Source organism: Loxodonta africana, chromosome 4 (assembly GCF_030014295.1).
Source record: "Loxodonta africana isolate mLoxAfr1 chromosome 4, mLoxAfr1.hap2, whole genome shotgun sequence".
Classification (NCBI taxonomy): domain Eukaryota; kingdom Metazoa; phylum Chordata; class Mammalia; order Proboscidea; family Elephantidae; genus Loxodonta; species Loxodonta africana.
Genome location: NC_087345.1, coordinates 62856069 through 62881703, shown reverse-complemented (window position 1 = coordinate 62881703; position 25635 = coordinate 62856069). Strand labels below are relative to the sequence as shown.

The 25635-nt window shown below is 35.8% G+C and overlaps 1 protein-coding gene across 1 annotated transcript in view; it reads left to right on the top strand.

The window, feature by feature from the left end:
• TRHDE (thyrotropin releasing hormone degrading enzyme) overlaps nt 1-21673 on the top strand; it is a 486396-nt gene extending 464723 nt beyond the window's left edge. Inside the window, exons 16-19 of the mRNA XM_003405210.4 lie at nt 8650-8817; nt 9514-9654; nt 13705-13786; nt 19205-21673. Of these exons, the coding sequence (XP_003405258.4) occupies nt 8650-8817; nt 9514-9654; nt 13705-13786; nt 19205-19348 (535 nt within the window). The 3' untranslated portion in view covers nt 19349-21673. The remainder of the gene's footprint in view (nt 1-8649; nt 8818-9513; nt 9655-13704; nt 13787-19204) is intronic.
• The last annotated feature ends 3962 nt before the right edge of the window (nt 21674-25635 follow it).

The window sequence follows — 25635 nt, the reverse complement described above, 5'->3', positions numbered from 1 at the left end:
GGAGTCGACTCGATGGCACTGGGTTTTTTTGTTTATTTTTCTTCCTTTTTGTTTAATTTTGACCTCAAAGCATTTAGTTTTTAAGCAGTTGTTTTAGCAAGATAAATGTAAGGCTAATGTATCACTGAAATATGAAAGTGTTCTTTCAAAACAATAGACTGAACTTTTATGCTTTTAAAAATTTTATTATACAAATGAATTCTGTCATAATCCTATTTAATATGAGAATGGAATAAAAAGTATAGCATGAGTTACACAATTTGGTAATAATTTTTGCAATGTTAGTATCCTAGGAAGCATAATGGCACTTTATTTTGGCTAAGCATTGCTCCATGCATCTCCTGTGAAGATAGCTAGGAGAGTAGCTCGCTTGTTGTTCACGTATATCATGGAAATAAAGTTTCATATCTAGAGAGAAACAAGTATAGCTTTCCTTCCCAGATGATAAAATTCCATTAAGTGATTTACTTCTGAGGCAGCAGTTAAAGAGAAATGACCGTGGGGATATTCATATTTTCATAAACAATTTTCACGTTCATGAGGAGGGGCCCTCTCTCCCTGTAATCCCGATATCAAGAGTCTCATAGGACTCATTTGTGCTGTTCATAACTATGGGTTCTGAGTTTTTTAGCTCATGCTTTACAAACAAATGAGTTTTTTCATTTGTTCCTAATGACTTTGGTTTATACAAAGAGATCTTAAACTGTCCCCAGAGCAATAATTTTCCTAAAATGTTATTAGAACATCTTTACAAATTTAGCAACAAAGGTTTCATTAACAATGGAAGGCATTGGGAACTGTAGGCCCTTGGCAAATACAGTGTTCACCAGTCTTGTTTTATTTTCAGTGATGATTACAAATGATCTTTGAACTGTACATTGATTCTTTATCTGATGTGTGAGTAAGGAGGATGAGTTGATGGGGTGGGGAGAGATGCTAGAAAAATCAGAACAGTAGTCTCAGGCAAATCAGCTCTATCCGAACTTTTCCTAGGAGTTTCAAGAACCTGCACAATGTGTACATCCGACCTTTTGCTAATAAAGCCGTGCCTTCTCCAAGAGCTTGAGGATTTGTAGTGAGACTGAGAATTATTTTTCAATGGGCCATCAACTGGCTTCAGATTGTATCTGTAAGCATCTATTCGTATCATTTCATAGTAATCAAAGTTGACACATTTGCTACTCTAAGAGGGATGACTGCAACAAGCCTGAAACTTAACCTAAGTTCCTTTCAGGGCACGTCCACATTATGTGATCTTTCTCTGGGTTTTCAGCTGCAGTTGCTGATGAAGGACCTGCCCCTGTTCTAGGCAACCTTGCCTTCAAAAGCTTTCTCTGCCAAGGACACTTTGTGTTGGCTTCCTTTAGGGTGGTTGGTCTGTCATTTCATCTAATACTTTACTGCTCTGTGTCCTTTGAGGATTTCTTCCCCTTGCTCTGCCTATGAACAACTTGCCACACAGTAGTTTCTTACATACATCACTGACCTATGTCCTTTTCAGTCACCCAGAGGCTGTGTTTTAACAAGTATCACTTCAAAGCTGATGAACAGAATGGATTCTTATTGATGTCTTGCCAGCATTGAATATTGCTCAAAATAATTGATTCGACTGTAGGTGAAAAAAAAAAAAAAGTTACTAAAAAGCAGGTGAGAGGTGACATCTGTGACCAGTTCAGCCCCTCACTGGATAGGCCTGGTGCCTGGTGACAGTACCTTCTTACAGAATATGTTATCTTTTATTTAAAATTTGTTGTTGCTTTCACTTCATATCAGTTAGGACTTTATTGGACAACAAAAAGCAGAATTCATTGACATTAGCAAATTATTACTATTAATGCCACTACCGTCGAGTTGATTCCAACTCATAGCAACCCTACAGGACAGAGTACAACTGCCCCATAGGGTTTCCAAGGAGTGGCTGATGGATTTGAACTGCCAACCTCTTGGTTAGAAGCTGAGCTCTTAACCACTGTGCCACCAGGGCTCCATTACTGTTAATAGACATCAATATATTTTGCCTTCATGGTCGTTAGCCATCTCTAAGCTGAAGAAAATAAGAAATATTTTCATATCCAAAGCGTCCTGATTCTGTTATTGTAGTGCATAATATACTCTGTACAAACAGAGTTCCCTCTCATGCAACAAAAGTTCATAAGACAGACATCATGGTATTATTGTAGAAGTTAAATAAAATAAGACGTAACTAGAACAGTGTTGTAGTTAGGTATCATCAAGTCAACTCTGATTCATAGTGACCTCATGTGTGACAGTGTAGAACTGCTCCATAGGGTTTTCTTGTTTATAATCTTTACAGGAGCAGATCATCAGGTCTTTCTCCTATGGAGCTGCAAGGTGGATTTGAACAGCCAACCTGTCTGTTAGCTCCTATGGAGCTGCAAGGTGAATTTGAACAGCCAACACTTCACTGTTTGCACCATGAGGGTGCTTTAACTAGAACACAAAACAAACAAACAAACAAAAAGAAAACCAAACCTATTGTCATCAGGTTGAATACAACTCAGAGCGACCCTACAGGACAGAGTACAGCTGCCCCATAAGGTTGCCACAGCTGTAAATCTTTATGGAAGCAGACTGCCACATCTTTCTCTCGAGGAGCAGCTGGTGGATTTGAACCAACCTTTTGGTTAGCAGGCGATCACCGAACCACTGAATTGTGAGGGCTTCTTAAAACATAACCAATAATAATAATAATAAACCGTGGCTGTAGACTGGCCCCATAGGGTTTCCAAGGCTGTAAATCTTTAAGAAAGCAAACTGCCACATCCTTTTCCAACGGAGTGGCTGGTGGGTTAGAACTGTCATCCTTTCAGTTAGCAGCTGAAGCTTTAACTGCTGCCACCAGGGTCCCCTGCTTAAAACATAGCACAATGCAAAAGTGTTATATTCTGCCTCTAATGCCCCTTTAGCCAAAGTCCAGGTCTTTGGATGGGCCGACCCATTTATTGATTTGTATATGTGTCTGACAGTTTAACATGAGCCAGTAGTAAACCAAAAAACCAAAATCAGTGCCGTCGAGTCGATTCCGACTCATAGCAACCCTATAGGACAGAGTAGAAATGCCCCATAGAGTTTCCAAGGAGCACCTGGTGGATTTGAACTGCTGACCCTTTGGTTAGCAGCTGTAGTACTTTAACTACTACACCACCAGGGTTTCCTAGCCAGTAGTAGCTACTGAATAATGAGAATATGGACTTTTGATGTTAAGGAGCTCTGGTTATAAACTTGGCTAATAACCAAAAGGTCAACAGTTTAAACCCCTCAGGGGCTCTGCTGGAGCAAAGACCTGGTGATCTGCTCCTATAAAAATTACAGCCTAGGAAACCTTGTGGGGCAATTCTCTTCTGTCCTATGGGGTCACTGTGAGTGGGGATCAACTCAATGGCATCCAACAACAACAACATAGTATATGGCACTGTGTTCTTTCCAGGAAATGCAGTTTAACGTCTGCTTTTTCATTTCTTTTGGCTTTTCTATATTTGCATTTACCTTTTCTTCTTGAAACCATTGAAATTGCAGACTGGTTCTGTAGGCAGTAACAGACCTAACTCAATTGACCCTATACCTGTATTTCCTGTGCTATCTTAATACATTCCTCATAGAAAGCAAGCTGTTACTATTAAGTCTAATATTACGAAAACATGCCTTGGTTGATGAATTGGTGATTTCAGTAGATATTTTATTTTTATTTCTCACAAATTGTCATGTTAGTCTCTTGACCAACATTATGGCAGTCATGTAGTGATGTGCTCTGTAGCCTGTAATATTTGGAGTAAACGACTCTCTTTTATAGCAGTTGATGTAGAGCAAATCTGTGTTTCTTAACTTTCTCACTGAAGTTAGTAAAAGATGGTTGCATCTCTATAATCTCACGTTGTATCTATCGGTATTGAGCATGTTCTTCAAAATACGGTTTTCATCATGATTTCGGTGTGCTGTGTGGAGAGCTGTTCGTAACCAGAGCAAGGGGCAGAAGCTATCACCAACCATCAGGAAGGTTACTGATACTTTGAAAAAAAGGAGTTCAGGGCTGAGAGGGAAGCCAAAAGAAAGATATGAAGCACTTTGCAAGTTTCTTCTCTTCGTTCTTTAAAAACAAATCAAAGAAACAGCCCAAAGAAAAAAAGACTGCTTGCCTCTAACACCACAGAGAAAAAAAGCTTCAGTCAGCAAAGGTCAAGGAACTTTTCTGAAAATAGTTTAATTACTTGCAGGAAGAGATAGTTTTAGCCATTTCTGGAAACTATGAATTTTGTATGATATTTCCTACAACGTCATACATCTGGTGTAATGCCACCGAATCCTGATCGTAGCCCTCCGTAGCAGCTTAACAAAATACAATGACAGACATCTTACTTGTAGTCACTGAGAAACTTCTTCCTGTTGTCCGGACACTCCTTTAACCAAACAGTGTTTTAATCATCAAGGTCCTAAATCTGTCAGAAGGGATAGTGGCATTTTGTTATCTAGACATAACACTTTGTTATTATTAGCCATGTTCGAATTATAGATGAGAAGTTTTAATAACAGTTTAGTGAATATACAGAAGCAAAATTAAATTTTTTAAAGTTTTTTTTTAATTACTGGAGTGTTCTTTCAGATAATATTTTAAACACTTATTAAATGTGGTATATATACAGAAATTTGAAGGAATACTATTTAGCAAAACAATTGATATAGCAAAGTAGATGTGAAAATTTACAATTTATGAATAGCCAAGGGTAATGAAATCTACTGAAAAAGTTTTCCACTATAACACTGTATTTTGGAGTCCAAGTCAAAATTTAATATATATATATATGTATTTTTTTTGGAGGGGGTGATAGTTTTTATAAAGATAAGGGGAAATACTTTATATGTTCTCCTGATTTCTACTTATGTTTTATTAACTATGGTATTTTTTCCAGGTTCCAGAATTTGGAGTGTTGTTTGGAAAAATTATTTTCAGAGAAAATTATGTAATAATTTAGGAGAAAATGTTTATGCAGTCTCCAAATTAATTAGACTTTTCAGCCGGTGTTTTCTTATCATTCTTGCGTCTACCAGTTATAAGAGCAAAATTTTGGCATAAGACGTATATTAATGTAGGTTGAAATATAAAGCGCCCTGTTTTAATTGGTTTTTGAAACCTATGTTACTAATTTTATTTAAACATCATTTCAAGTATGGAAATAATAGTTGCATTTAATTGTTATTGTTAGGTGCCATCGAGTCAGTTCTGACTCATAGCGACCCTATCCACAACAGAACGAAACACTGCCCGGTCCTGCACCATCCTTACAATCGTTGCTATGCTTGAGCTCATTGTTGCAGCCACTGTGTCAGTCCACCTCATTGAGGGTCTTCCTCTTTTCCTCTGACTCTGTACTCTGCCAAGCATGATGTCCTTCTCCAGGGGCTGATCCCTCCTGACAACATGTCCAAAGTATGTAAGACGCAGTCTCGCCATCCTTGCTTCTAAGGAGCATTCTGGCCACATTTCTTCCAAGACAGATTTGTTCTTTCTTTTGGCAGTCCATGGTATATTCAATATTCTTCGCCAACACCACAATTCATAGGCATCAATTCTTCGGTCTTCCTTATTCCTTGTCCAGCTTTCACGTGCATATGATGCAATTGAAAATACCATGGCTTGGGTCAGGCACACCTTAGTCTTCAAGGTGACATCTTTGCCTTTCAAACCTTTAAAGAGGTCCTTTGCAGCAGATTTACCCAATGCAATGCATCTTTTGATTTCTTGACTGCTGCTTCCATGGCTATTGATTGTGGATCCAAGTAAAATGAAATCCTTCACAACTTCAGTCTTTTCTCCATTTATCATGATGTTGCTCATTGGACCAGCTGTGAGGATTTTTGTTTTCCTTATGTTGAGGTGCCATCCAAACTGAAGGCTGTGGTCTTTGATCTTCATTAGTAAGTGCTTCAAATCCTCTTCACTTTCAGCAAGCAAGGTTGTGTCATCTGCATAACGCAGGTTGTTAATGAGTCTTCCTCCAATCTTGATGTCCCGTTCTTCTTCATATAGCCCAGCTTCTCGGATTATTTGCTCAGCATACAGATTGACTAGGTATGGCAAAAGAATACAGCCCTGACGCACACCTTTCCTGACTTTACACCAATCAGTATCCCCTTGTTCTCTCCGAACAACTGCTCTTGATCTATGTAAAGGTTCCTCATGAGCACAATTAAGTGTTCTGGAATTCCCATTCTTCGTAATGTTATCCATAGTTTGTTATGATCTACACAGTCAAATGCCTTTGCATAGTCAATAAAACAGAGGTAAACATCCTTCTGGTATTCTCTGCTTTTAGCCAGGATCCATCTGACATCAGCAATGATATCCCTGGTTCCATGTCCTCCTCTGAAACCAGCCTGAATTTCTGGCAGTTCTGTCGATATACTGCTGCAGCCATTTTTGAATAATCTTCAGCAAAATTTTGCTTGTGTGCGATATTAACGATATTGTTCTATAATTTCCACATTTGGTTGGATCACCTTTCTTGGGAATAGGCATAAATATGTATCTCTTCCAGTCAGTTGGCCAGGAAACTGTCTTCCATATTGCTTGGCATAGATGAGTGAGCACCTCCAGTGCTACATCTGTTTGTTGAAACATCTCAATTGATATTCCATCAATTCCTGGAGCCTTGTTTTTTGCCAATGCCTTCAGAGCAGCTTGGACTTCTTCCTTCAGTACCATTGGTTCCTGATCATATGCCACCTCTTGAAATGGTTGAACATTGACTAATTCTTTTTGGTATAATGACTCCGTGTATTCCTTCCATCTTCTTTTGGTGCTTCCTGCATCATTTAATATTTTCCCCATGGAATCTTTCACTGTTGCAGCTCGGGACTTGAAATTTTTCTTCAATTCTTTCAGCTTGAGAAACGCCGAGCGTGTTCTTCCCTTTTGGTTTTTCATCTCCAGCTCTTTGCATTATAATACTTTATTTTGTCTTCTTGAGACGCCCTTTGAAAGCTTCTGTTCAGTTCTTTTACTTCATCAAATCTTCCTTTTGCTTTAGCTGCTCGATGTTAGAGAGCAAGTTTCAGAATCTCCTCGGACATCTATCTTGGTCTTTTCTTTCCTTTCTGTATTTTCGATGACCCCTTGTTTTCTTCATGTATGATGTCCTTGATGTCGTTCCACAACTCGTCTGGTCTGTGGTCACTAGTGTTCAATGTGTCAAATCTGTTCTTCAGATGGTCTGTAAATTTAGGTGGAATATACTCATGGTCATATTTTGGCTCTTGTGGACTTGCTCTGATCTTCTTCAGTTTCAGCTTGAACTTGCATATGAGCAATTGATGGTCTGTTCCACAGTCAGCCCCTGGCCTTGTTCTGACTGATGGTATTGAGCTTCTCCATCATCTCTTTCCACAGATGTAGTCAATTTGATTTCTGTGTGTCCCATCTGGCGAGGTCCATGTGTATAGTCACTGTTTATGTTGATGAAAGAAGGTATCTTGCAAAATTCTATCATTCGATCTCTGGCATTGTTTCTGTCACCAAGGCCATATTTTCCAACTACTGATCCTTCTTCTTTGCTTCCAACTTTCACATTCCAATCGCCAATAATTATCAATGCATCTTGCTTGAATGTTCAATCAATTTCAGACTGCAGCAGCTGATAAAAGTCTTCTATTTCTTCATCTTTGGCTCTAGTGGTTGGTGCGTAAATTTGAATAATAGTCGTATTAATTGGTCTTCCTTGTAGGCGTATGGACATGATCCTATCACTGACAGCGTTATATTTCAGGATACATCTTGAAACATTCTTTTTGACGATGAATGCAACACCATTCCTCTTTGAGTTGTCATTCCCAGCATGGTAGACTGTATGATTGTCTGATTCAAAATGGCCAATACCAGTCCATTTCAGCTCATTAATGCCTAGGATATTGATGTTTATGTGTTCCATTTCATTTTTGATGATTTCCGATTTTCCTAGATTCATACTTTGTACATTCCAGGTTCTGATTATTAATGGATGTTTGCAACTGTTTATTCTCATTTTGAGTCATGCCACATCAGCAAATGAAGGTCCCAAAAGCTTTATTCCATCCGTGTCATTAAGGTCGACTCTACTTTGAGGAGGCAGCTCTTCCCCAGTCATTTTTTGAATGCCTTCCAACTGGGGGGCTCATCTTCTAGCACTATATCAGACAGTGTTCCGCTGCTATTCATAAGGTTTTCATTGGCTAATGCTTTTCAGAAGTAGACTGCCGGGTTCTTCTTCCTAGTCTGTCTTAGTCTGGAAGCTCAGCTGAAACCTGTCCTCCATGGGTGACCCTCCTGGTACCTGAATACCAGTGGCATAGCTTCCAGCTTCACAGCAACACGCAAGCCCCCACAGTATGACAAACTAACAGACACGTGGGGGTTGTATTTAATACTACCTTTAAATAAAATACATGTTTTTTCATTCTTTGACCAATAAAATACATATTTTTTCATTCTTTGACCAATATATCTGAATGTCATTACTATATAATATTACTCATTTTCAGATACGATCTAGTTAATAAAGTCGTCTTTTAAAATTGACTGTCATAAAGCCTGATCTGCCTTTATTGTCAATACTATGAAGCTTTTCATTAATAGAAAACTACTGTGGATTGCTTCTTTAGAATACCACTAAATGTTAGAGACATCGTCTACTGTACAGGAGTTTCCCTACTGGATGAGGATGTCTGGGAATTCATATGGATGAAATTCCACTCCACCACAGCAGTTTCTGAGAAGAAAATATTATTGGAAGCTTTAACTTGTAGTGATGACAGGAATTTATTAAACAGGTGGGTCAAGTAATTTTCCAATTAATTTGAAAATGTGTAATGCAAGTATTCCTGTGTTAATCAGAGTGCTCTGGAGTTGTTTTTATTTGCTTGAATATATGCTAGTTACTCTAAAATATATCTTCCCAAGGCATAGAAAAACTGTACATTTTATTCACCACATCTTTCTCCCTTGCAGAGACTGGTGGGTTTGAACTGCCAGCCTTTCAGTTAGCAGCTGAGTGCTTTAACCACTGGGTCTCTTTCCTTGAATACGTGCTAGTTACTCTGAAATACATCTTCCCAAAGCATAGAAAAAATATTAACAGGACTAGAGCTACTTGACTTGAAAGATACACCTTTGTTCATGACTATTATGTTTGTATACATAGACATATATAGGAAAATACTTCATTGTAAAAGGAAGTGTTTACTGTTCAAAAATATTTTTAAGTGAGTATTGCATCATCAAACCAGAATTGTGAGTTCTCCACCCCCAGGGTTTTCAGACTTTAGTTAATATATTTATTTCAAAATACTATATGAGTTTGACCCTTTCCCTTTTTTTAAGCAAAAATTTGTCCCATTGATTAGTAAAGTTGACAGTGAACTCTTCTTTTGAAGAACATGACAAACTAAATTATATATTTAATTAGGATGATTATAAAAATGTTGAAGTCATTGCACTAAAAATTCATCCACAATTCTACCCTTAAGGCTCCTGAATCTGTCCCTGAATTCTGAGGTGGTGCTGGATCAAGATGCGATCGATGTCATAATCCACGTTGCTCGAAATCCACATGGCCGAGACCTTGCCTGGAAATTTTTCAGAGATAAATGGAAGATATTAAATACCAGGTAGAAATAAAAATTCAATTATTCATACTTGAGTGAATAAATTAATGGTGATATATGAGTGATAAAGTCCCCAATTTTTTTGTTATACCCAAGATCCAAGAAATAGGGTACGTTTTAAAATAGTCAACCAAGATGGCAACCAAGTGATATTGCCCCTTATGTAAAACTCAGGATTATTTTATAAATTCTATAACATTATCCATTTATTAAAGGCAGATAACCTTAATTAATTTTATATGTAAAGGTGAAGAGTGCAAAAGGTTTAATGGAGCAACTTTTCTGAAAATCTATCAAATTGTCTGAGGTTCGAGAAATCATACCATAAAACTCCTGTATCCTTAACATGTTATAGGAAAAATGACTTATAAACTTAATATGACACTATAATAAGAAAACTTTAATTACTTTTGTAAAATTACTTTAATTACATGTCCCTAAAATAGAAAATAGAAAATATCTGAAACAAAGCCAGGAGGCAGAGAAGGAACATTAATCGCTTCGAATCATTGTAAGATTTTAGTTGCTGTAGAATTCATTCCCAGGACATCTTGTTTCATGGTAGGATTTCTTCAGCCTCAATTTTAAAAATATTTCATTATGTATTTAAATATATTATAATAAATGTTAATTTATTAGTCTGATAATCTCTGTGGTATTTTAAAAGTTAAATTTATTATAGAGCGTGTAAATGCTGCATGTTCCTCTCAAACTTAAATGTCTCCAGACAGTAAGCAGTTCTGTTGACCTTCCTCTTAAAAATTGGCATATAGACTTTATTACTTTTAACCACACCTTTATCAGTTGCTGCTATAAGGAATTCTATTTGAATTGTTTGAATTTGTATATTAAAGCACACTTTTATGTAGAGATATTTCATTGTCAGAAAGCACTGATATCCCTAGAAGGCACATTGGCTCTTTTTTATTTTGGGTTCAGAATTTGGAATGACTGGAAGCTTAGAGTTTGCTTTGCTGTCAAGCAAATAATACAATGAACTGTCAGACACTTAAGATGAAATTAATGTATGCAAGCATTTTACTTTAGAGTGTAGGAATACGCAATACACAAGAGTTTCTTTAGAGTGGCTTTGAAGTGCAGTATAATCCATATATACTTTAATTTCTACCAAAAATGTTTGGTTCCTGGTATGCCTATTTTGTCTCACTGAAAGTCAGTGATCTCTATGCCAAAGGTAAAAAAGATTGACTTTTCAATGTATCTATAAATACAGTAGCGGTTTTCTTGACAAACACAATTGTCTTCTTCTGCTCCTAAAAACTAAAAACTACTCCTCTGTAAATCCTTAGATGTTGGACTTCTTGGGAGCCCTGTCTTTTTTCCCCTTCATGTGCTCTCCCTGATTTTAGTTGACAACTACTATTAACGTTTTCAGTCATTCTCAAGTCTGTATCTCTATCTCATACATTTCACCTAAGCTTCACCTTATGATATCCAGTTGCCCCTTGTGGGCCTCTCTGGGGGTGTGTTTGGAAAACTTTTGTCTTTTGTCTTCCTTTTCTCAGTGAACCATTATATGGCCATCCACTAATTGTTCAAGCCAGATACCTGGATGTCTGCATAGGGATTCCCTTTCCCTTGCCTTGTATAAACAACTACACTTCAGGTTTTGTTAGTTTAACATCTTCTGATTGTTTCTTGGATTCTTTCTTTCTTTTTCTGCTACCATTGCCCTAGGGAATGCAGGTTCTTACCTATTTCCGGTATCCATCCAATAGCCTCTGTCTCACTGCCTCTATAATCAACCCCACACACCACCAGCCTCCCTCTGCCCCAAGCAGTTTTTTAAAAAAGCAAATGTGATATTTTCCTGCTAAAAATCCTTCAATGGTTCTGTGCCATACCTAAAATCTAAGCTCCCTGATAAGTCCCCTGACTATCGTCTTGACCTCTTGTTCTGCTCTCCTCAGCCTCACAATTTATACTTTCTTAATCCTAAACTGTTATTAGCTGTCTGTATACACTTTGCCATGTCACACTTCCTTGCTTTTATGTTGGTCCTCTGACTAAAATTACTGTCTTCCCTGCTACTTAGATTCACTCTGTACTCAATCTAGATTCCATTATCTCTTAGAAGCCTTCCCCAAGGCCCCAGCTAAAGGGACTTTGTCTGAACACTCTGTATAACTTTTTTCATCATCAGACTTTTTTTTCAATTTCCAGTTGCCGTCGTGTCAAGTTGATTCCAACTCATGGTGACTCCATATGTATCAGAGTAGAACTGTGCTGCACAGGGTTTTCAATAATCTTTTGGAGCTAGATCATCAGGCCTTTCTCTTGAGCCACCTCTGGGATGACTTGAACTACCAACCCTTCAGTTAGCAGTTAATCATTTGCACTACCCAAGGCATAGCCACATTAAATGATTATCTGTTGACATGTCTAGCTCCTCAACTAGGTAGGGTAGTATTTTGAAGGAAAGGATTGTACTTTATATGTCATCACATGACAGTGTAAGCAAAGTATAAGCAAAAACAATTACCACTCTTTTAGAAAAAGAATGATTTTTATTTCTAGACAGTAGGCCACTTCTCTAACCACAGACTGAATATTAATGATTATTCTTGTTATTTGTGGATGCCTATTTGTTTGTTTTTACTTTTTTTAACTCTTATCCATGGAATAGTGCAATGTTAGAATGACAACAAGTCATGGTGGTCATCCAGATCAGCCTCCTGATTTAACAGATGAGAAAACTGAGAGTCCAGAAGCTGAATTATTTAAGATCACACAGTTAAAGGTAGCATTGGAAAACCTCTTGTAATGGTGACTGGGCCATTGCTTCCAAAAACCCATACCCTTATTTTTGGTTTACTTACCTTAATTCTGAGAGTATTATTGTCTGTGATGGATATCCTTAGCACAGTGGAGACTAATCAGTAAAATGAGAATTTTTTCCAACTTACTGACACAAATTGTTCTTTGCCTTGGATAGTAAGTCAAATAATAATTATTCATGCCACACAAGGGTTATACAATCCAAATGAACAAAAATATTAGCATTTTTCATGTGTGTAGCATATTTTATTATGCTACACACATGAAAAATGCTAATATTTTTGCAGCATTGTTGAGGAATTTGGTTCTGTTTCTAAGCAAGAAAAAAGGCAAATGCCAGTGGCAATTATGACTGACTAAACCAAAGTCACATTGTTCAGACTGTATAACATACTGATGTAATATCCAAGTTGGTCTTGCAGTCCTCTTTCTTTTCCTGAGATCCTTTCTTCTTACAGTGAATGAACCTGGTGGCTTTAAAGTTGAAAATTTTGGAATATATTTTTCTTAAGTCTTGGATTAAAAATATAATACACCAAAAACTCACTGCTGTTGAGTCAATTCTGACTCATAGTGACCCTATAGGACAGAGTAGAACTGCCCTCTAGGATTTCCAACACTGTAAATCTTTACAGAAGCAGACTGTCACATCTTTCTCCTGTGGATTCAAACCACCAATCTTTCAGTTAGCAGCAGAGAACTTAACCACTGAGCCACCAGGGCTCCTTGAAAGTATAATAAAAAAAAACCCAAAACTAAACCCATTGCCATTGATTCTGACTCATAGGAACTTCTAATTCCATTTTTAGAAGACTTCGTTTTGTTTTGTTTGTTTTTAATTTAGTGTTTTAGTTGCTCATCAAGTCAATTATGACTCATGGCAACCCCGTGTGTGCAGAGCAGAATTGCTCTGTAGGGCTTTCAAGGCTGTGACCTTTCGAAAACAGATTGGCAGAGGCACGTCTGGGTGGGTTTAAGCCACCAACTTTTTGTTCAGTATTCCAGCCAGTAAACATTTGTGCCACCCATTCTCCTGTCTGAAATATTTTGGACCAAACCCTATGGTATCTGATGGTATCTTCTCTGCAGTTTCCCTAGAGAAATATCCTTGAATACTCAGAGTTCTTAATGGTAGTTAAGACAACGTCAGTCAAATGGAACCCTTGAGAAGAACTCTAAAATATTGTTATAGTAGTATTTCTTAAATTACTGACTATATTGACATTAAGACCTTTTTTTTTTTTATCTTTTGAGGTATGGAGAAGCATTATTTATGAATTCCAAACTTATCAGTGGAGTTACAGAATTTCTTAATACTGAAGGAGAACTCAAGGAGGTAAATATTTTAAGATGAGTTCTAATGACTTTCTTTTATAAACATATAAAATCATACATTTACTTCAACCATTTCTTTCCAAAAGATTTACACCCTTTCCTTTGCAACAAACTGACAATCACATACACACTTATCTGTGTTAAAAACTTTACTCAGATCATTAAATGCCTGCAAAAGGCATTTGATTCTAATGATTTTCAAACCAGGGAACTCCAACGCCTCTCTAGACATCTTTGTTCCAATCATCTGCCCTTCAGCTGATTCTGTGAACCCAGTATAGGATACACTAAGGAACAAAGCAATCCTGTCAATAACTCTGGATTTGGATACAAAGGACAAAAGTTGATGTTGAAGTGCAGAATTTGCAGTTAGTCCCACTGATTTATAGTAATGCATGTGCAGATAACTGGTCATGATAATAATACTCCATGTTATTTAGAGTGCTAAATTGAATGAATTCCAATTGTATTGACAGGAGCCTGTTCAGTAGTACTTACGGAGTTTAACAGTTTGCTTAAAATTCTTAAAATTAGAATTCAAATACACTTTGTTTTTTTAAGGAGTAATGTGTAGTTTGTACCCTGGTGGTATAGGGGTTAAGAGCTCAGCTGATAACCAAAAGGTCAGCAGTTCAAATCCACCAGCCACTCCTTGGAAACGCTGTGGGGCAGTTCTACTCTGTCCTATAGGGTCACTATGAGTCGGAATCGACTCGATGGCAATGGGTTTGGTTTTTTTGTTTGCTTATTTGTTTGTTTGTTCTGGTTTGTGAAGTATCTAACATTTCCTGTATTCTTCTCTGGCTTATTTCTCTGGAAATTTAAACCAACCAGTTTTTTGACCAGTAACTTACCTCTCTAACAAGAGGGTTGTGATTATGGGGAGGGGTAAGTAGGAATGAGCAAAGAGCAAAATATAGATAATTTGAATTTATTAAAATGAGATGGACGTCAAACATCTGTTGCTGTCTCCTCTGCTGCTCTTTCATTCTAAAGTATAGCTGAGAGTTGGCTTGTGAATCACGATTTCCTCCGTTTTCACTGACAGTAGTGCCTGATACTCTGACCCAGAGCTAACCACATTAGATGGCATCCCCCTAGAAGTATTAACCCTGGCCCCATTCCTAAAATCTTTTAATATTGCCCAGTTTCCTATGATTATCCCCCATGAACTAATTTGGATTCTTTCATGTCATGAGCTAAACCAACCTAAATCTCTGATTGTGATGGTTTGAAATTTAATTTTTATCCCTGCTGTGTGTGCTCCCAACACTGAGTGATTTGATTTTGAAAGTCCCAGCACATATTTTTCTCTTTTTTTTTTTTTTTTTAATAAAAGAAGATAAATGGGAAGGACTTCTTTCATATCCATAAGACACAGAAAGAAAGAACAATTAAATTAATGATGGCTTCCAGGTTTTCTCTGTATTTAAATGAGGTATTCATGACTTTACATTCAACAATTTGGGAATGAAAGACTCATTTAGTCACAATCTGTGCAGTCATTGGAGTGAACACAAGAAGTGAAACATCTTCCACCCCTCGTCTCTTCTCCTCTCATCACTCCTCCCCCCTTGCTTTCCTTCCCGTTCTCCTCACTTCTCCCTTCATTCTCCCTTCCATCTTCCCTCTTCTTCTCACCTCCACTCCCCTCTCCTTCCTCTCTTTTCTTCTTTCTCTCCCTCATCTTCTAATTCTATATATATCTTTCTTCTTTTTCCTTGATTGCATAATGCCCAGGCCATGAAAATACATCTTTTAAATGGGCATTTAGTTGATTTTATCATATACTGACCATTTGTTTTATGTATTTTAATTATATATTTAATTTTGACACTTTACTTAATTGCCATCTTAGATGCCCCCAGATACCTCTTCATGAAAAGTGCAATTTCAAATCTGTAACGAAATCGTGGCTGTCATTTCATAATCTACAAAATAGCTAACTACACAATAAAGGCTTTCAGTGGAGTGAGCAATGAATCCCCTTACTAGGAGCAACTTGCTCTGACTTTCCAGTTTTAATAACTAGTGCCTGAGGCTTTTTCATACTTTCATCATCTAATCATAGCTTATAGGATTGGGGACCACTATTTAAAAAAATTTTTTTTTTTTATTGTTTAGGTGGAGCCCTGGTGGCACAATGGTTAAGAACTTGGCTGCTAACCAAAAGATCGGCAATTTTGAATCCACCAGCTACTCCTTGGAAACCCTATAGGGCAGTTCTAGTCTGTCCCATAGGGTTGCTATGAATTGGAATTGACAGCAAGAGTTCTATTGTTTGGGTGAAGGGCTTCATTTATATTGACAATAATCTCCCCTTCCTTAAGTAGAAAGGGGCCAAGAAAAATCCATTCTCCATCACTAATAACCCATAAGCTTCATGAGCAGAAACCCATGTGCCCATGCCATATGCCATATTCTTATTTCCAAGGGTTTATATATCAAAAGGGAATCATCATCTTTATGAATTCTGAAAACTCAATCAGGGTTTCAATGATATCCATCAGCTTTTGGGGCATTTGATAGAGAAACTTAAATTGTTTCATAATACCTTCCCCAAAACTGCATTTAGTACCTGAAACTGGCGATATTCTATTAATTACATGGCTCTAGCAACTTGAGCAGTGTTTCTCCAAGTGACAGTCCATCATTTCCTTCATTTTAAATTAATGGAAGTACAACCTCTTGGAACTGCAAAGGTCTTTGCCATTTTTCCATATGAAGGTTCATTAAGCAATCCTTTTCGGCATGACAGCCACTGCTTTTCTCACCTCTTGAACCTATTAAACAACACTTTCATAGAAGAACATGGATCCTGTGCATCACAGATATCACATTTACAATTTTAATGCTGAAAATATAAACCTGATAATTGGACTTTTTTTTTTTTTTAATCCTATTTGTATTGTGTTTTGCAATTTACTACAAAACTTATGAAATGCATTATGTGATGTTGGGGCCTAAAATCAGAGTTGTTGTTTAAAATGCCAAAATACTTTTAGTAGAGAAATTTTTAAAATGCCTAGGAATTTTATCCTAAGAAGAATAGGGAGCATAAACAATTCTGACCTCTTACAAAATTTTAGAATTGACTAAACTTGAAACTTGTTTGAATAATAGCATAAAATGACATGTATATTTAGCAAGCACAATTTTAAAACTAATAGCAGCACAAAAAGCTACCAGAATGCTGAAGAAGTAAGCTAACTGGAATGCCCAATGCCTTTCATTGATCCCATGCCCTCTAAAGTGAGGCTGGGGTCCCTGAGGCACTGAGATCATCCTGAAGGACCAGTTAGACAGCCACTCTGACCGCATGTTTGCCTTAAGAGCTGTGGAGAAATACAGGGAATAAGATCAATGATGCCAAATATGGAACGTAGACCAGATGTGCTTTCATGAACAAGCTACTCTTAAGATGTATATGAGTCACCTCAGGCTCTCTGAGCTTGCAACGGAAGTAATTAGTGCTCTTAAATAGTAATGAATTCCCAGAGATATATTCAGAGTTCTCTTCTAGGATAATCTGACTTCCTATTCTTGTGTCAATAGCACGTTCATACTCAAACCCATAGTTTGCCTTTGAAGAGGACTTAGAGTTTTACCTCCTGTGTTCAGACCCTCCTGCTATCCCATAAAGAGGCCAAGAGGATGCTCTACAGAGTCAAAGTTGCCAAGGGGTAATTTATCACTAACTGGCTTATTCAGTGGCAGCCTAAGCAAAAATGTAATAATGCAGAATATATTTTAAAAGGAATATATATATATTATTAATTGACATGCATTATGTAAATAATGCCACTGTTATGTCATATTTGGCAATAAATGAAATTACTAATTTGGAAGATAGATCAAAATGTATCATTTGTTGCTTTAAGGATAAAAACTCAGTGCTGTCTATACGGACTGAATATTGTCTGAGAATAAATATATAAGTAAAAATAAAAACGTATTGTGTTAATCAGCTAAATTAAAAAAATGTATCTGTATGGTGTAAGTGTTTCCATTAGACTTCCCTGGGGAAATGTTGTGTGTGTATGTGTTGTAGCTATACACAGACACAGCACCTGCAATAATATTGAAGACAGTCAATAAAGTCCAATCCTTTCTCTTCTTTTTAACGTGTAAATTTGATCAGATGTCAAATCCATTTTTAAGATAGCAGAGATTATTTTTTGTTATAGATTATATATTTTATGTGTTTATTATAAATACTTGGCTTCTGCACTGTTATAACAGATGTAGCTCTGAGATACGATTATCCATGGCTGATCCTGCAGGGCACAGGTTTTGTAGAAAAGTAGAAAATAAACTTTGCAGGTGAGAAAACTCATCAGTACCATGTAAGCAAAGTTACTGTCATAAACAAACTAAGCTGTCCATGAACTCATTTCTAAATTAACTCAGAAAGGTATAATTAACTGCATCTTAAATCCCCTCCCTATGGCCCCAGAGTCAGTCTTGATGCACTACATTTCCTTCCTTTATACCCTAGCATATACTCCATGTGGCGCCTGCCATGTGATGAATCACACCCCACACTAATTACACCTCATAATGTTTTTGCGTTACAAGCTGATTTTTCACATTTGTCTATTAGCATTGCAATTGTTGGTTGGTTGCCAGTTTCTTAAAACAAATGGAACAGAAAGAAAAACTGCTAGTATTTAATCTTGAAGTTAAATCTGTGAATATTCCCAGAGTATGTGAACTCTCCAAAGAAAATCTTAAGTCAGTAAAAATTTTGACAAAACACTTAATAATTATAACTTTGTTTTTATTAAATGCTCACTTTTTCTAGCTAAAGAGAACACTTCGCTCCTACCTTCTTTCTAAATCTAGTTACTTAGGTGATTGCAATGTCATTAATCATTCAGTCTCATAGCATCATTTTTTTTTTTTTCCACTACCCAGTAACCTTGTTTCCTCCTTCCCATCAAGGACAATGTCAAACCTTCACACTGCTAATTTGGAGAGGAGGAAGAATAATTTTCTCTCTATAAACATAAAAGTGAACTTTACAGATTCAATTTTTAAGACTATTTCTTGCATTGGATATTCGTGCTAATTAGAATTGGTCTTTGCCACAATCCCATCCACAGATTATGACAAGATAAATTAAATATGTCTGTTTTAATATTTATTCATAAATCGAGAAGCTGAATTGGGAGCTATTTAAAGTGTGATGTCCACTTTTTCCTTTCCTTTCCATCCCAGAAGCAATTACATCATACCTAGTCGACACAATCTGTTATCACATTCATTGCCTTTCATTACGAAGCCAGCGCCACAACCTCACATGGACCTTCGGTAGTGAATACGACACTTTGTCTCAAACAGATTCTTGTTCACATGTGCTGGACATGAGTTCATTTGAAGACGTGCAAATTTATCATTGTAAAAATTCTATTTGCAGCTAAAGAGCTTCATGAAGAGCTATGATGGGGTAGCTGCTGCTTCTTTCTCACGAGCTGTGGAAACCGTCGAAGCCAATGTGCGCTGGAAAATGCTTTATCAAGACGAGCTTTTCCAATGGCTAGGAAAAGCTTTGAGACACTAATACGTGTCTTTGATAAACAACTCAACTGAAAATTTTTGAGAAGACCTGCATGATGTGAAATGAGGAAAATATGCTACATGAAAAATGGCCAGAATTTCAAACTGTTAACGTGTGGGAGGAATTTTTGTTGTTCTGGTTTTGTTTTGTTGGTTTATGTTTTGGGGAATATTTTTGTTTCTTTCAGTCTGTTTTGTTTTTCTACTGGGCATACTTCTCTAAAGAACTTTTTGCAAATGAACCTAGCCATGGTTGCTTCGGCTGTACGTTCCTTGCTGTACAGGACCAAATATGATAGTGGCGCATGTTGATGTGACACTCACTTTGGGAAAACATATTTAGAATATTTTGTGCATGGTTGTTTGGTCCTCCCTGTGTTCCAGCATGCTTATTTAAAATGTCCAATGTCGTATGTGAATATATGTTACACCCAGAAAGGGCATTATGCAAAAGCACAAAGATTTTCTATGACAATCAATGTTGCGATGAAAGAAAAGCTTTTAAAAAGGTAATTATATCCTCAGTTCTGGGAAATGTGAGAAGTACAACAGCCCTTAAGGTATTAATGTCACTGATTTCAGCACTTGGATTGTCTGTCAATGGTTATTGCGTTGCTAACTCCTTTTCTTTGCGTTAAAGCTGCGCATACCTTTAAAGAGGCATACTGCTAGTGTATGCGTATGTATATGTACACAGGGAATCCCCAAATGTATACAGTATGCTGTACACTGCACATGTGCAAAGAATCACTTCAGATCAAAGAAAATTTATCTCTTTTTATAAATGTATGCAAACTTTGAAAAGGCTTAAAGTAATTTATCTCAACACTATCCTTCCTGAAAATTTCTAATTTTCTCAGCTGGTATGGGTTTTTGTCTCCTTCCTAGACAATGGTCTATTCTACTAGGTGAAGATGAATTCCGACAAAATTTATGTATAAACACCTTTCTAATTCTCTTAAGTAAGTGGCAGCCTTGCATTCTAAATATGAATTCTGTCATGATTTTGGTGAAACTTTCTATCACATAAAACAATTCTATAAATATAAAATTATCAGTGCTGAGAAAGTGTTTATTTTCCATATTGCTTTTTTTCTCATCTCATGTTGCATGGTCCAGAGAGTTAAAAACTTTCCTCTGTGTTGGTCTTTATGTCTGTGTTACCCTAATCCTCCATTAAGCAACCATACCTCAAGTGGATCTATTAGTATTTAATGACCTTTTAAGGCCAGTTGTGCCATCCGTTAAAATGAAAAGTGACTTTCTTTGTGTTACTGTGCAAAGCTTTTCTTTTGGCATTGACAACTCTGTTCTACCTGGGAATTTTGAATAGCCCTTTTCATGGCCATGTATTAAATAGCACAAATGTTTTTGAAATGGTATTCTCACCCAGTAGGCCAGCTCTCCAAAAAAAAAAGGTTCCTTAAATGTTCCAGAATTAGTATATTTTAAGTTTGCCATTAAAAAATACCAATATACCTACTGTACATAAGTCATAAATACAGAACTTCCTATTCCCTTGCAACTGAAAAAAAAAATCTAGACATTTTAGAAAATGGAGCCACATATTTAGTAAATTTGTAGGAAAGAGAAGCAATTCTTTAATCCACATAACAAGTATTACCTAAAATTGAATCCATTTAGCAATTAATACCTATTTCTCAGACCTAAATTTTTCAGTACTTCATTTAATTTAAACACAAGGATTTTGAATGTTCTATGTGATATTAACAAGGCGTGGTAATGCTTACTATAAAATCTAAAATTCACTTCACTATCAAAAGTGATAAATTTCAGTTACTATACAACATATTTATATCCTTAAGGTATAACTTCTAAAAGAAAATAATAAATATCATACTGCCATGTAGGTTCCAAATATATACTATATCACCATTAGATTCAAGCAATGGAGAAGATGAAAAATTAGAGGTGGATGTCTTATTTTATATCATGAATTACTAAAAAACTTTAGTGGTTGTAGTATTCTTTTGATTGAAATCGCCACATCCAGCTTAGAGTTAGAAGGGCCTTTATATTTCTTTTTTCCTCCCCACTGTTAATAATCTTAATTCCTCTCTCATTATTGTAGTGGCTTTCAACAACTGGTTTAGCTACCATGTCAAATCCTAAGTGTATAATTATGTGCAATGTTCAATACCTCATACAATACTTACTCTACAATCAAGTGGTATCAATGGCATTGAGATGGCATCTCTGTTTTACATATTTTTCAATAATTTATCTTTCCCAATGTTGAAAATTATATCAGGCTTTAATGTTTTTTAATTGTCTAAGTAATATTTTTAAAATAAAATGACCAGTGATATCTCTTGGAATACTCTGTAAAATGTAGTTATAAGATTCTATTTTCTACATAGAGTTTTTATCTTTTTTTCTCTTCTTTGCTTATTTTACAAATCATATGCATGAAATCACAAATTGTTTGAAATTGTTAAATATCTAGGCTTAAAAATTATTGTTTCAAAAAATGTATAAAAGCAAAACTTGGTTTCAATTAAAAAGAACTCAATTAGTTACCACACTGGGTAGTAAACCTCATTAGCTATCTTGTAAATAAAAGGTTTTTTTTCCAATTTTTACCAAATGACTCTTTCCCTAAAATTTTGCTTATGATCTTTGAAGTTTTTAAAATACACAAGTACCTTTAATGCAAGGTCTATTCTTGAATTTCAGTAATGTGGATTTTAGCTGGAGCTTTAAACTCACTTTTTTTTTTTTAACTCACTATATTATATCTAAGATTTTTGTGGTAAAATAATTTACAAATACTACAACTGTAATATTTTACAAGGTTATTCAGGTGATGCTATGTATTTATGAAAAGTGTTTCATCTTCAAAGGACTTTTACATCTGTTGTTTTATTTGACTCTTTACAAAAACATAATTTTATTAACCTTGATGTTCTGATGAGGATACTGAGGCTCAGAGTAACAATACGATCTATTTAATATTCCCCAAACCAAAAACCAAACTCATCGTTGAGAAAATTTCGACTCATAGCAACCCTATAGGACAGAGTAGAACTTCTCATAAGGTTTCCAAGGAGTGACCAGTAGATTCAAACTGCCAGCCTTTGGTTAACAGCCTGACCTCTTAACTACTGCATCAACAGGGCTCCAATTTAATATTAACTTTAATTTAATATTTAGTATTTAATTTTTATATTTAATATTAATTTAATAGTTTAAATTTAATACTTAATATTAGATCATTGTTATTTTGGCTACAGATATAGTTACCTAAGAATCTCAGTACATCCCTTCCACAGCTAAAATATAAAAAATATATTTAAAACACCTCCATTCATTGCATTTGTTGGATATTTTCCACCTACTGGAAGCAGCATTGACATACTGATTAAATGTATCTACAGTAATTGTATATATTTTTTTGAAGTCTGTGTTTCTAATTTGCATGACGTCAAACTGGATGAAAATTTAAATCAACAATTACTGTGGTCAGCATCAGTATAACTGTTTGCACCACCCAGGGCCTCCTTTAGTTTATCTTTTATTAAACATTGTTTAATAAAGACCTTAAAATATACATAATTCACTTTACTCACAAAAATTTGTTTCATCAACTCTATCTATAGTAACAGATGGTCAGACCACAAATAGAATGGTGTCCATCTAAATCAGTGAAAATAATATTTGGTGAAAATGTTAGCAAAATGTTTATTATCTATGCAGACTCAGTTGTGAAAATGCAATTTTATGCAATTGTAATACTGGATTAGATAGAGTAAAGGAATGGCTATGTCTCATTGTTAGCTGCCAGCAAGTCATTCTCTGACTCGTGGTGATTCCATGTTGCTCCAGAGTGTTTTCTTGGCTATTATCTTTAAGGAAGCAGTTTGCCAGGCCTTTTCTTCTGCAGAGCCACTATGTGAGTTCAAACTGCCACCCTTTGGGTTAGTAACTGATCACAAACCACTTGTGCCACCCAGGATCCTTGGAATTGCTATCGAAGTTTACAATAATATATTTAATTAAAATATACTGGCTATTAATATTTTAAGGGAATTTTTTCTAAGATGTTGGAAAACATGAAATAGTTCAGTTATTCTCAGTAATTCTGTGAGGTAATCACTTATACCTACTAAACAGTAAAAACTCAGAAAATGAGAAATTAAGATTTCCACATCTATTTTTCCTTTATCAGAGAATATAGCTGAATTGTTACCATTTGACATCGCAAGTTATATAGTGGCAGAAGTCAGTTTAAACAAATATTTATTGATCACCTTTTATTTCACAAGGCACTTTGTGAGGAGCAAGGACGGCAGAAATGAATAAAGCCTGAAAGAATTCACGTCACAATATATGGAAAAAAATAAACAAATAGTGAACCAATCAGAAAGATAAGAACAGCATGAAAAATAATGGCATGCTACAACGGAAGAAGTAAATCATTTTTAGGCATAGATAAAATTATGTAATTATGTTGTACACTAGTTCTCAACACTTTTATGTTACTTCAGTATAATTTTCATGGTCTGGTTTCATAGCATTTAGTTGTGTTTTAAGGAAATAATGTAACATGTTGAAAGTATAATAAAATCACATAGTTTGAAATAATTGGAATATAAATTCAATTAGAACTTATCATTGAGACAAAAAGCTGTTTGAGCAATTTAGTAATATCAGTAAGTTTCAGCAAGAACTTTTAACCTACTTTTGAAAAAACTTTTAAAACAATTTTAAAATACCATTTGTATAGTCACAATGTGTTAATTTTTAGCTAATTGTATTTTCTTTTAATTAGGTTCAATCATACTCATCCTAGGCAATGATTTATTTGTTCAAACTAGTATGTGTGAACTTGAGTTCAAAATGTTCTCATAACATATTCTAGAATTCCAAATTTTAATTATATAAGAGTGGCCTTCTGTTCAATTGTTTTGAATTAAGATGAACTTTTTTGTTTTTAAGGAATACTTTGATATAGTGTAGATTCAGAACAAGTCTAACAACAGTGTACTCTAGTAGCTTTTATTTTCAACTTTATTTGATGAAATTTTCTTTGAAGGGTTAGTTCAGGAAATTTTAAAGTATTTTAAATATTAAAAATAAATGATGAAAACATGCTGTAATTTTAAATATATTACATATATATGATGAAAATCAAAGACTACAGCCTTCAGTATAGATTACACCTCAACATAAAGAAAACAAAAATCCTCACAACTGGGCCAATAAGCCACATCATGGTAAAAGGAGAAAAGACTGAAGTTGTCGAGGATTTCATTTTACTTAGATCCACAATGAACACCCATGGAAGCAGCAGTCAAGAAATCAAAAGACTCATTGCACCGGGCAAATCTGCTGCAAAAGTTCTCTTTATAGTGTTGAAAAGCAAAGATGTCACCCTGAAGACTAAGGTGCACCTGACTCAAGCCATGGTGTTTTCAATCGCCTCATATGCATGTGAAAACTGGACGATGAATAGAGACCAAAGAAGAATTGATGCCTTTGAATCACGGTGTTGGTGAAGAATACTGAATATACCATGGACTGCCAAAAGATTGAACAAATCTGCCTTGGAAGAAGTACAACCAGAATGCTCCTTAGAAGCAAGGTTGGCGAGACTATGTCTCACATACTTTGACATGTTATCAGGAGGGATCAGTCCCTGGAGAAGGACATAATGGCTGGTAAAGTAGAGGGTTGGCAAAAAAGAGGAAGATCTTCAAGAAGATGGATTGACATAGTGGCTGCAACTATGGGCTCAAGCATAACAACGATTGCAAGGTGGCCCAGACCAGGCAGTGTTTCGTTCTGTTGTACATAGGGTCACTATGGTTCAGAACTGACTCGACGGTACCTGACAACAAAACATGTGTTATTACATGCATTTCATTTTTTAAATAAGATTCTTCACAAAGTGGCTCTATTTTACAAATCCGACTTCTTGTTTTGACTCATCTTTCAAGTTGTTGCACCATTATAGTTCACTGTATAGTTAATTGAAACAGGGTAGTTCATATTAAGAGGTGGAATTTCTGTAGAATTCTTACCCTGTACAGCTTGAATTTCCCTGTTAGGGTCATGCAAACAAGTAACAAACTTTTCACTAACATTTGTCTAATTCGTTGAGTGGTTTATCTTTTCAATTATTTTGAATGTGAAATATACAATATATGGAGTACTGCATATTAGTCATATGACAAGTAAATAATTTTTATTATACATTTGTTTATTTACTTAAATTTTTAAATTTTGCTTCTGATATTTTTTGACCAGTTTAATCATTTAAATTTGTAT